The 15206-nt window shown below is 39.4% G+C and overlaps 2 protein-coding genes across 2 annotated transcripts in view; one reads left to right on the top strand and one right to left on the bottom strand.

Moving 5' to 3' along the window:
* Window positions 1-165: 165 nt before the first annotated feature.
* Window positions 166-13690, bottom strand: hspbap1 (hspb associated protein 1; the record flags this gene model as incomplete). The annotated part of the gene is made up of 7 exons (XM_080037826.1): window positions 166-1759; window positions 2176-2286; window positions 2891-2974; window positions 8291-8462; window positions 10639-10775; window positions 12774-12958; window positions 13495-13690. The coding sequence occupies 7 exons, from the start codon at window positions 13688-13690 to the stop codon at window positions 1175-1177; spliced, it is 1470 nt and encodes a 489-aa protein (XP_079893952.1). The 3' UTR covers window positions 166-1174.
* Window positions 13691-14655: 965 nt separating this feature from the next.
* slc49a4 (solute carrier family 49 member 4) overlaps window positions 14656-15206 on the top strand; it is a 46087-nt gene continuing 45536 nt past the window's right edge. The window contains exon 1 of the mRNA XM_080037678.1: window positions 14656-15020. Coding sequence (XP_079893804.1) covers window positions 14723-15020 — 298 coding nt within the window. The 5' untranslated portion in view covers window positions 14656-14722. The remainder of the gene's footprint in view (window positions 15021-15206) is intronic.

Genomic DNA, 15206 nt, shown 5'->3' with positions numbered 1-15206 from the left:
TTTTCTCTATTTTAATAGGAATTTTTCGCCACAATATAATACATTATGTTGTCATTGAAACATCTGCTTCATGTAATGTTATAACATCAAGCAGAACAATTTTAGAAAATTAATTGTTAGTGAAAAGATTACATTTATTAAACTTGTACATGTGTTCCTTTCTCTCCCAGATGTTTGTGACCTGTGGCGGCAGACTGTATTCAAACCCAATTTTCCTCCATCAGTCAGTAAAGCATTACCATCAGCCCCTCTGTGGTCGTTTCAATGACAATTTGCATTAGGACATGACAGAGAAACATTACGCAGAAAACAAATGTTCACATCTCAGGAATATTACCTTGAATAAAGCGGCTTATTAACATACCAAATTGATTTTAAGTGGTGATTTTTCTTACTCTGGACAGAACCAAACAGGATTAGTATGTGCAGGACAACAACACAGGGACATTTTTAGAGCCCGCTCCATGGCGTCACTTATCACATTACGCTTGGTTTTGGTTGTGTCTCCGGTGCTTATCTCAGGAGGACTTTGACGGATGAGAGGAGAGAGAGAAACGGGTGAATGTCTGCGTTTATCTTTCCCTCTCTCACTCCTTGCCGACACCAGAGCATTACCTGTAACGTGGAGGATGTTTTTATCTGCCAGAAGATCCTTCAAAGAAAACTCCAGTGAGACATCCACAGTAAAAAAAAAAAGCTTAGAAAACGCATTTTAAAGCCCCTGTAAAAACAAAATCCACAACATTCTTCTAACTATGTAATTTGGGGAATGAGTTGCCGGATAATTAGCATCTGAAAAGAGCTAGGCATTTTTGTCAATCCAAATGAAAGATATTTGTCATTCAAGTTTGATAAACTTTACAGAAATTCTGTCTATTCTCCGGTTCTTATGACACAGTAAGTGTTTTTGAGCCAATCACAGCAGCTCTCTGCTGAAACCTTCCATAAAAAAAGAATGACTGTTGCCATGGAGACCGTTTGATATGGCCACGCCCACAAAACCTTGACAGTAAAAAAAAATATATATTTTTGAACTTAGTTTTATATTATTTCTGAACTTTTATTTTCAATCAGATTTTTGTAAAAGCTTATGAAGATACCCAACTTTGACATCATTTATTGATTTTGACTATTGTAGACCAGATTTACAGAGGCTTTAAATGTTGTTTCATAGCTAGGATGATGCCGAGTTTATGTGGCTTGTTCCTGTGTGCCTTTCCAGTAAAAGTTTAGTAACCTGGCTTATGACATCAGGATGCAGCAGGCATTCTAACAGGTCATTAGTGGTTATTGTTGTGGCTATTGGCTCCTGGTAATCCCCCGAGGAGCTCTCCGACGTTGTGTCTGCACAGTCACATGGTGCTAATGCATTCAAACCAGGGCTACATTCACATTTCCCCCGGTGGAGTCCCCTGACGGTAGATGGAGGCCTGGTGCTTGGTGCTGCGTCTGAGCTGGCTGGTTTGACATCACAATTCCTGGATGATTTCACCTCCGGATCTGTTGTGATGAACCCCTTTGTTTCCGGGGAGTTTTCTTGCTGAGGGCGTACGGTGATGAGATGTGGTCCAAAGGGAACGCTGAGAGGCAAGGTATCCGTGACCAAATCATTGTTTTTTTTCCTGATTTGCCCCGTGCAGTCCCGCTTTCTCAAACAGGTGTCTCTGGAGTCCTGGCTGGGTTTGCTGTGTCTCTGAGCAAAAGCGCTCACCGCCAAGTTCACATACTGCATGTTGTCGTTATGGGATGCTACTCCTTCCTGTTGAAAACACAACACAAACAAACAGGGTTACAGAGTTTTCTCCTAAACACAACCTGCCAGCAAGAAAATAGCCGTATAGTTGTTAGGAGAGAGTCACTGGACAGCTGCACACTGAACAACATGACAGTGATGTTTATAGTGCAGAGCGTTGCTTGATTTTCTAGTTTGTATACAACATTTAGCCTTCTGTAAAAAAGGTTACACTTCTCATTTTAGTTGTCTTTCTTTCTTTCTTTCTTTCTTTCTTTCTTTCTTTCTTTCTTTCTTTCTTTCTTTCTTTCTTTCTTTCTTTGAGTTGAAAGCAAGAAACAGCTGCACTTCTTCTCCACTGTATTGTGTGTCATTTCTTCAAAATTGAAATTCAAGGAACACTAAATCCAACCCCAGATCATGAGGTTAAATGAATTTTCTACCTCAGTGGGATTGAGCCAGTCGTCACTGTTGTCTTCACTTGGCACGCTCTTCAGGGCACAGACCACGGCCTTGGTCACAGCCTCGCTCACTCTCGCTACGTCATCCGCTTCCTGTGCAGGAAACATAAAACCAAGCAATACAGGAACGATTACTGTATTGCATTTCAAGATAATTGCATTGACTGAACCCATGAAGACAAAGAATGGAGGTGAGCTTTGCTACGAGCACACTTTAGTTGTATCGGTGACCTTGCATGAAAATCTAAGAGAAGGACCCCGCTTTGTGAATAAATATTTGTCGTGTGGTGGTGGAGATTTTCATGCAGGCACACACTCCTTGTCGTGCACACACACTCATCATAATGACAGGGACTCTTTTACTGCAGGGCCTGCTCATTACTCAAAGCTGAAAGGGGGCCTTCATCTGGGAGCTCTTAACACTGTTAGGATCAGCGGGAGCAAGAGCAAATCGTCAAGACAAAAAAAAATGTCTGAAACTCGTGTAACATCTTTTTTCATCTTTTCAGGCCGTGAGCTGAATAGTTCAGGATTAGGGAGAACTTTTTAAAATGTTTTATTAACCTTTATTTAACCAGGAATATTACCATTGGGATTTAAAAAGGGAATCCTGGCTAAGTCACATTAAAAACAAAACTTCAAATTTCCAAATAAAATACACAACAAAAGACAATAAGACAAATCACAATTCACTCACCAACTCCATCCAGGAGTTGACGCTGACTGTGACGGGATCCACTGACTCCACATAGTGCCACCAGTGTCTGGGGACGTACAGCACCTGAACAGAGAAGATAGTTAAGATAGACAGTTTGGTGACATCACCCACTCCCTCAGTGTTCTTTCTTAGAGAACACGATCCGAATGAGTCCAATGATGAGTGTTGACGAGGACTAATGACAATTGATAGGTTTACTCCGTGAAGTATGACCCCCTTCTTCTTCTTTCTTTTTCTATTTTTGTCTCCTTTCTGATAATTTAACCGGGCTGCGGCAGTTACTGAGAACATTGTTTTGGTCGTCAGTTTCTGGTCATGTGACCTCGATCATTGACGCTGTTGGCATGGTGATTTCAGTCACGTGACAATATGAACTTGCTGCATTCAAGAGCAGATATGCAGAATATTGGAATATGGTTTGAGAGGGGACTCGTTTTTTTCTTTATTTATTTTATTTACATTTTGGAACTATGGTAGAGGGAGAGATATGTTCACAATGATCACAAACAATGGGTACCCAGAGAGAATGGGGCCTTTGGTGTGGGTTAATGTTTTTGTGGGATGTATTTGTTGGTTTATGTCATTTTTGTTTGGACCTAGGATTAGTTTAATGAATGGTTGTAGGGGTATAAACTCTGAGATGGATCAGTTAATAAATGAAAACATTATGGATAACATAAATGATTATGTAGAATGACTTCTGTTAAATTACCAAGGAAAGGGCTGAAGATAGCTCATATTAATATATGTAGCCTTAGAAATAAATTAATTGATATCTCCAATATGCTAATAGAAGGTAACATACATGTCTTAGCAATATCAGAGACTCATCTGGATTCCACGTTTGAAGATAGTGTAATGAATATTCAAGGATATAATATATATAGGAGAGACAGAAATGCAAATGGAGGTGGTGTAGCTGTTTACATCCAAAATCATATACCAGTAAAATTAAGGGTGGATCTTATGTTAGCAGACCTAGAAGCATTATGGCTTCAAGTGTATATTCCTCATTTGAAGCCCTTATTAGTGGGTTGTTGTTATAGGCCACCTAATGCAAACTCTGATTACTTAGATACACTGTGTGATATGATAGATAATGTATGTGATCATGCAAATGAAATATATTTCCTGGGAGACCTCAACATTGATTGGAAATCATTGGACTGTCCACTTAAGAATAAGCTTCTTGCTGTCACAGATGCATGTGGACTAACTCAAGTGATAACCCAACCAACAAGAGTGTGCTTAAAAAGGGATGGATCAAGAACAGCAACTTGTATAGATCATATATATACTAACAAAGCAGAATTATGTAACAAGGCCATATCATTACCAGTTGGATGTAGTGATCACAACCTAGTGGCAGTAGTGAGGAAAACAAAGGTCCCGAAAGCTGGACCCAAAATCATTATAAAGAGATCATACAAACACTTCAATGAAGACTGTTTTATAGAAGACGTTAGAAATATTTGCTGGGATAGTGTGTTGTGGAAGGATGATCCAGATGATGCGGTTGAGGCTTTTGATAAGCTGTTTGGAGAAATAACTGATAAACATGCACCTGTGAGGAAGAGAACTGTTAGAAATGTCAGATCCTGTTGGATTGATGAGGAATTGAAGGATTGTATGGAGCAGAGAGATCAAGCAAAGATAATGGCAAATAATTCTAAATTTGAATCGGATTGGCAAGTTTATCGTAAACTACGAAATTATGTAACAAAATTAAATAAAAGGAAGAAGAAGATGTATTTTGTAAATGTGATTCGTAACGCAAGCCATGACAGCAAAAAAATGTGGAATATTCTTAATGACATGATGGGCAGTAAATCTAAGTCACCTCCATCATTTCTTGAATCAGAAGGACATTTCATTATTACGCCTGTAGGAATTGCCAATCACCTTAGCAACTTTTTCAATAACAAAGTGGAGAAACTTAGGAATGAAATGTGCCAAACAAACAACATGCAATCACAAACCTTGATTAGAGATCAAATTATGAGAGGTAAAAAATGCACATTTGAATTTACTAAAGTCAATGTTAGCTACGTGGAAAAGTTGCTTTTAAATTGTAAAGACAAACCATCTGGTGTGGATAACATGGATGTGAGACTTTTGAAACTGGTAGCAAACTTGATTGCCACTCCAGTTTGTCATATGTTGAATCTAAGTTTTGAAAAATGTGTTTTCCCACAAGCATGGAAAATTGCAAAGATTGTTCCACTACCAAAGAATGCCACTGTACCATTCAGTGGCCCTAATAGTCGACCAATTAGTTTGCTGCCTGCTATGAGTAAGATCATGGAAAAAATTGCCTTTGAACAAATACAATGCTATTTTTCAGCTAATGATTTAAATACAGACTTTCAACATGCTTATAGAGGCGGGCATTCCACTAGCACAGCCCTTATTCAAATGACTGATGATTGGCATAGAGAAATCAATAACAAGAATTTAGTAGGTGCTGTACTGTTAGATTTCAGTGCAGCTTTTGATATAATTGATCACAATCTGCTATTGCAAAAACTTAAAGGATATGGTTTCAATTCAACTGCAATACTCTGGCTAGGAAATTACTTAGCTAATAGGAAACAGACAGTGTACTTCAACGGACATTTCTCTGAGCTCAAATCATTAAACTGTGGAATTCCACAAGGAAGTTGCCTGGGACCACTGCTATTTTCTGTATTTACAAATGAACTACCTTTAACTGTAACAAATGCAAAAATAGCGATGTATGCTGATGATTCAACAATATATGTGTCAGAGTCCACAATTGAAATGCTTAATAATGTCTTGAACAATGAATTGCAGTTAGTATTGGACTGGGTAACACATAACAAACTAGTTCTTAATGTTTCTAAAACAAAAAGCCTTGTATTTGGGACAAAACATCTGTTATCAAATGATCCCAAGTTGAATTTGTACATTAAGGGTATGGCAGTTGAACAAGTTCAAAAGACCAAACTTCTTGGCATAATTGTAGACAGTAATTTATCCTGGGCTCAACACATTGGTAAGGTGGTAGTTAAAATGGGCAGAGGTCTCTCAGTTATACGGAGATGTTCACATTTTTTACCAAAGAATATAATGGGAAATGTCATTAAAACAATTGTCTTAGCTCATCTGGACTATTGCTCAGAGGTTTGGTCAGGAGCTGCCATGTCACATATAAAAAAATTGCAAATTGCTCAGAATAAGGCTGCACGCTGTTTATTAAGGTGTTCCTATAGGAGTAATGTGAAAATAATGCACAACTTTCTATCCTGGTTAAGTGTTAAGAATAGATTTACTGCCTCTTTGCTTAATTTTACGAGGAAAATTTCAGTGACTAAATTGCCGAGGGTATTGTATAAATGTTTAAGTTTCAGTTCTGATAAACACAATTATAACACCAGGCATGCGATGGAAGGAAGATTCACACTACCTAAGGTGAAAACAAACAGAGCGAAGAGTACAGCATTATATAGAGCCATGAGTAAATGGAACACCATGCCTGGACATATTATTCAAGAAAATTGCAAAAATCGATTCAAACTATTACTTAAAAAACATCTACTAGTCGAGCAGCTCTCTGCAGTGGCTAATATCTAACCAATGATGCCACTCCCATCAGTATAATCATCATTAATTGTTTCTGTTTATATATGTTTTTGTCTGGTCTGACCATCAATTACACCTGTCATGTTTATATAAGTTTATCTCTATGTTTCTGTGAATAATTTAGGTCCTGTGTTTTGTTAATTTTGTATTATTTTTATTTAATTTAATTTTGACTGTTGTAGAGTTATTTTTATTACTTTTGTTACCATTTCCGTTGTCACTGTTTTGTCATGGTGATCATTATTTAATGTAATTATGCACTGCAGTGTATAGATGCAAAGGTGTTGTGTGGACTCCAGGAAGAATAGCTTTGGCTATGGCCTCAGCTAATGGAGATCCCAATAAAATACAAATACAAATGGTCCTCAAGCCATTGTGATACATGTTAAGGGGATAGGTCACTATACTGATCATCCACTAGAGGGCAGCATTCACCTTCTTTTTTTTTTACCCATAGAGTGAAAGTGGTTCATGATCCATTCATAAAATCACTGTATTAAAATGGGCCAGAGCCTCATTGAATGATTCCCCTGCTTCCTCAGCAGTCCTGACTCATTCATGGCCTTTGGTCAGACAAAGCAAGGAGGTCTGACTGATCTGTACTTTATTTTATTTGAGGAGTTGGAGCATTCCCTTGCAGGAATCTATCCATTCTGAGTCAATAGCTGAAGTATTTCCAAGTTTAGAGTGTAAATAATCTAAAGCACAAAAGTCCACTTGTAGCTTTCCACTGTTTGCTAGCTTCAGGCCAAAGCAGCAAGCAACAACAACATTGACTGAAAGAGTCCAATGTAGGTAATTGATTTGGAAGGCTTTGGGCGACCCCCAGAAGACTCAAGGAAACCACTTACAGTATATCCAACACAAAAGAGGGTCAGGCTTGAACCAGGGTAGGGGTCACAGTCTGCCTCCAATATATTCAACTGTTTGTTATTGTGTGAGTAAAAGGACCAAATTAAGGCAATGTCATAACACCTGAGCCAATTCCATTTACTGAATGAAGAAGACTGTAAAATGGTATGGTAAGCGCTGAAAATAAAATGAATAAAATGGACCAATCTCCATATGTTGATAATTCTCGCCCTATGTTGCTCGGACACTTCAATTATAAGTTTACTCACTCTGAACTCAACTGCTTCTAAAAGAAAGTGGATGACAGCAATCTGACATATACGCTGAAGCAGTCAGTTGATCTACTGGCCCAGATTTGACCCCATTACTTTTCTCCTGACAAGACATGGAGAGTGATGATGACGCAGCTGACTTTAATGCAACTTAACCTTCTACTACCTATAATATAAAAGCGCCAGTCTGTTGGAGGGGAGACGCTATAACCGAGAAGGACAGATGTTTCATTGGAACACAAGTCACGACCGTTGCCTAGCATCACACTTTTTATGGAGGACACCGCGACATATAAATCTATAAGTGTTGAGTCTACTTGTACATTTTCAGAGCTAAAAGGACCAATAAAGCTATTTTTATGGTTACTGCTTCTCCGTCACATGCAGTTCATTCTGTAAATGTAGAGTTACGGTGTTATGTAATATCAAACTTCAGTTAAACGCTTATGGCAGTTTTCACCATGGCCTTAAAACACAACTGATAATAAAAAATAAAGGGATGTTTTTATGTCCAAGTTTTAAGTTCAATATTAATAAGGAAAATGTTTTTCATAGGGAGTTCAACAATGCTAAACAGTATTAGTATATGTATATTATTATTTGGCTATATAGTAGTATATAGCCAAATAATATGGTCACTGTGACTCCTGACCTGTCCTGGTTGCAGAGTGACGACATGGGCCCGGGCTCCTTTAAAAGCAGGGAACCTCTTCATGTCTGGACGGAGAACATCCACCTGGCTGAAGACACTGGACTCTTCATAGGGGATCCTGGTCGGGTAGAGGTTACCACTGTCCTCTGGAGGGAACAGGTGCCACCGCTTCCTACACACAGCAAACAGCAAAAACATAATTTGGATTTTGACAAAGCAAAGTAAAAACTAGAATGATTTTCTCATGATGGGCCCAGAATGAACTTTTCACCAAAATACAACAGAAAATGTAGGAATCATTCAATAGAAATGTTCCTATTATGAATGACTCAAATAAATTAAAGACTCATAACATAATATTCTTTGATAACCGGGTAGCTATAGTGGACATTCCTTTTTTTTCTTGGAATCATACTTTAAAAACGTGTATACAAACTAATCACTTTGCCATTATTGTCAGTTCATCTGACCCACATATGTTATCAAATCATTCAGCACTGCTGTATTTTCATGGAGCTGCAGTGTCAAAGACTTGCTCCAGTTGAATTCCATTGCCTTTGAGATCAATATCAAATCAGAAGAGCCTGAGACCCAATTCACAAGGAGTGAGATTAAACAGTTGCTCAGTGGGAGAACAGAGGAGTGAGATGAGATACAAAGAGACCTTTTCCCTTTTTGTTTCTTCGCTCACGTCCCATATTACACGTCAACCTCCGTCTCAGTCCATCTCTGTGACAAATTAACTCTCTTTCTTAGGGACAGAGGACAGATCGCGCTCTGTGGCAGCAGTTACAATCACCTGTAACTCCTTTTGTGTTGCAGAAGAGCTTAGGAGGTTAATAGGCAGACAATTCTTCCACGGCCATAACTGTGGTGAAATACAGCCGGCGTGGTTTTATGGAATTATATGAACCTTCTTTGTGCTCAGTTACAACTTGTCTCTGTTAGATGCACAAACCCATTATCGAAAGTATGAAGAAAGCACATTCTTATCTTTCACTCAGTGGGTATATATATTTTATTATCTTCTTTTCTCTTGGCAAAATTATACATCAAGGCACACTTTTTTTCAAATAAAAAAAGGGTTGCTAGAAGGTACAAATCAAAAGCAAATTCTGACACACACGATAAAACAGTTTACTGTGAGAAATGAGGTCATTGCCAGAAGTCAGATAGCTACTATTAAACTCTAGTTTACATGCAGATGGTGAGTCTCCCTTGTTCTCTCCCATATTTCTGAACCACTTATTTTGTCTGGCTCTGCAGTGCCGAGCACAAAACTATTTATTTCTTACTGCATCCACCATTTTACCATATTACAATACCCAGGGCCATGTAGATAACAACTTATACCTTACTTTTTATTAGTGCTCCATTTGATCATGTCCTCTATTTGTGACTCAATGCAATACCCACAAAGCTATGAGACAGGGACGGTAAATGGTAAATGGACTTGTATAGCGCTATATCTCCGTTTATCACAGACCCAAAGCGCTTTACATTGTTTTTGTACACATTCACCCAGTCACACACACATTCATACACCGATAGCAGCAGCTACCTTGCCACGCAGGGTAGGCTTAGCACTAGGGTGCTAAGCTAACTAAGCTAACTATCGGGAGCAATTCGGGGTTCAGTGTCTTGCCCAGGGACACTTTGACATGTGGCGGGGAGACGGGGGATCAAACCTCCGACCCTGCACACCAGAGGCGAACTCCCTACCCACTTCGCCACTGCCGGGACAATAAGTTATGCTTTATTTAGAGTTCTACATATGACAATATCATGATGGGTGCATTTTCAAAGTTACACTTCACTATAGTCCATTACTGACTGTACTCAAACGTGTTTGTTTGTTCTTTTTTTCTGCTGACACAAAAACGTAACAACATGTATTATCAGTTAAAAGAACTATTGAGCAGAGGTTGAGAGGTTCAGCATGCTTCAAGGTATCGTTGTTATCATAATGGGTCATTGAAATGGGGAAAGTATGTGTTGCTTAATTTAATTTAATAAAATAGAAGAGGAAATATCAAAATGTAAACCATCCATGTAGGCTTAAGTTACTTCCATTATTACAATCATCTAATTCAAACTATCTATATAAATTAGGGAGTGTTTTTTTTAAATACATTTTACAGCAAACCACACAGATACAAGCAGTGCTATTTTGTTCTTGTCCTGTTTACTTAGAATCAGTTATGCCCACCATAAACTATACCAGTGATTCCTGTACCCTCATGTTTTTATTATATACAGTGATATATCGATATTGCTGACCAATGATCTGTTTTTTGTTTTTAGCATAGGCCTATAAAGCAGGAAACACATGCTCTGATGGCTCTTACCGTCCTTGTACCTGCAGTACCAGGTTACAGCCATAGGAGTCCAGGTGGCACGGTGTGTTAGCCCCCTCTGTGCCCATCCACAAGGTGCTCTCTCTCCCATTACGTCCCTCGAAACCAAACTCTGACCACTTTACATCCTGCAACACACACACACACACACACACACACACACACACACACACACACACACACACACACACACACACACACACACACACACACACACACACACACACACACACACACACACACACACACACACACACACACACACTTGTAAATGACAATTCTCTGTTTTCTTTGTCCTGATGGCATAATGTAGAGAACTCATATTTTAACTGTCACAACTCGGCTACACGCTCACTGTCCCTAAACTCATCAGCTACTTTGACAGGGTCATTTAAGAAGGTGACCGATTGAGGTCTCTGTGTAGAGAAACAAAATCTGCACTATTTGTCATCTTTCAAGCAAAACCTGTCTGTCAATCATGTCCCCGTCAGAGCACAAAAGGTTGTAGCAATCACGCCCGGCATCAGCATCCCGAATAATGAAGTCATTACCATATATGCAGGCGGCTGTAAATGACAGACTGGTCAATCTAGCCCGCAGGCAGACACCTTTTCTCTCTCAGCACCATTTATCCTGTAAAAAAGAGCCCACGCCGGGCTTGTCACAAAGGCATGAATGTCAGTGGGTAATAATTGCAGGATTGCCCAATAAAAATGTATCACCGAGATAAAAAAAATGAAATAAATGGGAGGCAGTGGCTTGAGAAAGGATGGCACTTTAATGTCTTTATGTCTTTAGCAACCGGGGGACAAGATAAGCAGTTAATATAAAGTCGCTATGGACAAAAGCTTTTAAATTATAATAGAAAATATTTCAAAACAAGGAAAACAAAAGAATAGAAATCGGCATTTTGGATAAAGCTTGACTAGAATGGAATATTTTGGCTCTTTCAATATAAATATATATTTTTGTTAATGTTTAATTTATTAATAAGCTGAAGCTCTAGCAACCAGATAAGAAGTTTTTCATAATAGCATGTGAATACAAATTGTAACTTTAAGAAAGCAGCTTCTGAATTAGTTTTTTTTATACAATCTTTTCAAATTCTATTCAAAACATTTCTTGCCTCTGTCTGTTTGGACTGTAAGTGACGTCATACTTTTGGGTTAAACTGTATAAATCAGGACCCAATGAACCGGTGCAGAAGTACAGAGGCAATAAACACAATGACACACCTGGACATATTTACATTATGACAAACAACATTTGCTCTTCTACTGGTCTTGTTAAATCAAGCTCTTTGCTGACAATCTGGCGGCAGTGTTAAATGGAATGTATCAGTCATAATTCAATATTTTGAGCCCTAAACAATGATTTAGGTATAACTGCATTGCTTGAAAATAATTGATTTATGTCTTGGGTTAAGGAAGACTTATTTTTCGTGAGATACACTACATTGCTACAAAGTGTGAAGCCCCTTGTGTCCACACACGTTATCGCTCTGGTACTGTTTTTCATCATGATTAATTGTTGCTTCATTCCAAGTAATGCGATAAAAATATTTTAGATAAGAGAGAGTGTGTTTTGGGAAAACCATTTCCTGTTTCATCATAACAATGTTTACACCCGTGCAAAAAAACAGATCTATGAAGAAATGGTCTTCCTAATTTGGCTTTGAAGAACTTGTTTGCCTGCACAGAGTCTTGACCTCAACCCAGCCGACACCTTCTGGATGAACTGGAATGTGGATTATGAGCCAGATCTCATTGCAACACCAGTGACTGACCATACTAATGCTCTTGTGGCAACAGAGGGGGGGCTCAAACAACTACACCACGAGCACCCCAAAATTTGTATGCTTTTGAGTTTTATATTCAGGTGTCCAAATACTTTTGGCCACGCCTTGTAGTAAAAATGGTTGCTTTTCGAGAGGGCCTTCTGGTTGCAATACCATTTAAACAATACAGGTAGAAATGAACTAACACTAATTCTGTAATAGATAGACAAATAGATACATGAATACATCTCCCTCAAACAAGTCTGTTGAATTTCATTTAAATGTTTTGACCAGGAAGCATTATAAAACTGATAAGATATCTAAACATGTGAAATCAGGAGCTGGTTACCTCAAACATGGAAGGTTGATCTTGAAACAACATGGCGATGTATTTGTAGTCAGCATAGGCCCAATACTCTGAGTGGGGGTATTCAAAGAAAGGTCCTACGTCTGTCCCGGCCTGGCCACGGGTCCAGCTGAGAAAGTGCTCCAGTGTGGCCTCCACATAAGAACACTGGGTTTCAAACAGAGGTGCTACGAGAGCGAGAAAAAGAACAAAACAAGAGAGTAATCACCATTTCATAAATGGCAATTAATATATTCTTATTATTTTATTTTTTTTACTTTTATTTATACAGGTAAATCCCATTGAGACCGAAGACTCTTTTGCAAGGGAGACCTGTTTTCCCTTTCCCATGTTACCATTCACACACACACATTCATACACCGATAGCAGGCTAACTATCGACATTCACACAAGGCAAGGTGGGGGCAAGGTGGGTTAAGTGTCTTGCCCAAGGACACACCAACTATGACACAGGTGGCAGGGCGGGGATCGAACCTCCAACCCTTTGATCATTGGCCAACCCGCTCTACCAACTGAGCCACAGTCGCCCCAATGTGTTGTTATGTTGCATCTATATCTCTCCATCCTGTCTATCATACTTTGAATGTCATTTAGAACGTGATAGATCAAAGTCAGTTTCCATAGTGCATGTTCAATCCAGGTGATTAATTACAAGGGGATCATTCTATCATCATCTATCTCTAGATTAATCTTCTGTTCTTACTGTTTGTCTCCTCTTTTCTCCCTAGCCTGAAGCGGATGGGTTTGTCACCGAGGCAACCCGTCAGGTGCTCTGCTGTCCAGTGGAGAACGGGCCAATCACAGGTCATGTTCATGAAGACTGCTGGCTGCTGCAGATGTCCCAGAATCCTCCTGGTCTCCTCTGGACTGAAGGGTTTCATGGAGGCGGGGGAAGCCATGGCCTGGTGAAGATGCTGATAGTGGTTTTGAACAAAGATCAGATTACATGCAAATGGAATATTTTGGCATTATTTCATGTTAGTGAAGCACTTGTAACTAGGAGATAATATAATAATATCAATAATATTAATAACAGCATGTGCATGATATTTTAAAGATATAACAATTACTGAAAGTTCCTCAGAGGACCTTTAAATATACATTAAACTTAAATCACTTCTCAATTAGTTGTTCTTATCATTTAAAAAACTGTGTTATTCCAAATTAATATTGGATTTTCCTTACACTGCACCCCACACAGTTTGCAACTGTAACAAGTCTTCAGTACACACTTTACTTTCCCCTTCCTGTGCGCTAATGCAGCTAACATGCAGCTTTACGTGACATAATGAACGACTTGTTTATGTCGTTTATAGTGAGAAAATGAAATAATCAGACAACTCAGATAGGACATTATGAACTTCTGCTCCCGAGAGAGAAAATCTCAAATGTGTCGGACCATTAGCACTGGCCCTAGTTGTTTTACCTAAAATGTGCGATTAGTTTAGCTCCATTTATGAACGATAACTTGTCCTGTATAGTAACAGCATGACAGGAAAGCTAACGTTAGCTAGCTTTGCAGGAAATAGAGTGGGGGTCTTCTGAAAACAGGGGACTCACCTTTCACTACACGTGCAGTTGAGTTTCTGGCGGAAGTAAACAAACCTCACGTGACAGTGTACGGTTGAATTATACGTCTGGAAACGCCTCTCTGTGAATCTACCCCATTTCGGCTCTGCGGGTGTGGCTAAAGTCCCACCGAAGCTAACGCACTTGACGAACCAAAATGGCATCCTGAGAGGAGCAGTTTCAGCTACCCAACTATTTCCGTCCGGGCATGCGCAGTAAAGTTAACGGACAGACAGTGTAGCTATCGGGTGTTTTTGTTTGTGTGGTTGACAGTAGCTTGGCGAGACATCCCATTTCCCGTTGTTTTATCGCCGTTAAACCCGGTATTTTAACTGAACTGACATAACAGGCACTAAGCTAGTATGGGTGCCGGTGGTTCGAGCACCGAAGCCGAGAGGGAATCGCTTCTCGTCCCCTCGTACGCCGAGGCAAACAGTCGGCCAGTCAACAGCAGAGTGTACGGGAGAAGATGGCTGGTGTTGACCCTATTCTCTTTGCTGGGACTCATGCAGGGGATGGTTTGGAACTTCTGGGGTCCCATCCAGAACTCAGCCGTTCACGCTTTCGGATTCTCCAAGTCCGATATTGCGGTTCTGGTGCTGTGGGGCCCGGTGGGTTTCATACCATGGCTGCTGTTCATGTGGTTAATGGACAAAAAAGGTGAGCTGTTGTGCTTTGTACACTGTGTTCTTAGCTTTACGTCATGGTGTTTGTCTCGTCTTTTTCACCTAATCAAGTCCTAAAAAAGCACACACGATGTAGGCTTATGCTATCTGTGATATTTGGTGGCTCAATGACTCAAAAGTTTGTTGTTTTTTTAACTTGACCTACTGCTATTATCTTATC

This window comes from Ammodytes marinus, assembly GCF_949987685.1.
Source record: "Ammodytes marinus genome assembly, chromosome: 12".
In the NCBI taxonomy this organism is placed as follows: Eukaryota; Metazoa; Chordata; class Actinopteri; order Uranoscopiformes; family Ammodytidae; genus Ammodytes; species Ammodytes marinus.
Note: the sequence above shows the minus strand (reverse complement) of the source record. Positions and strands in the feature narration are given on the sequence as shown.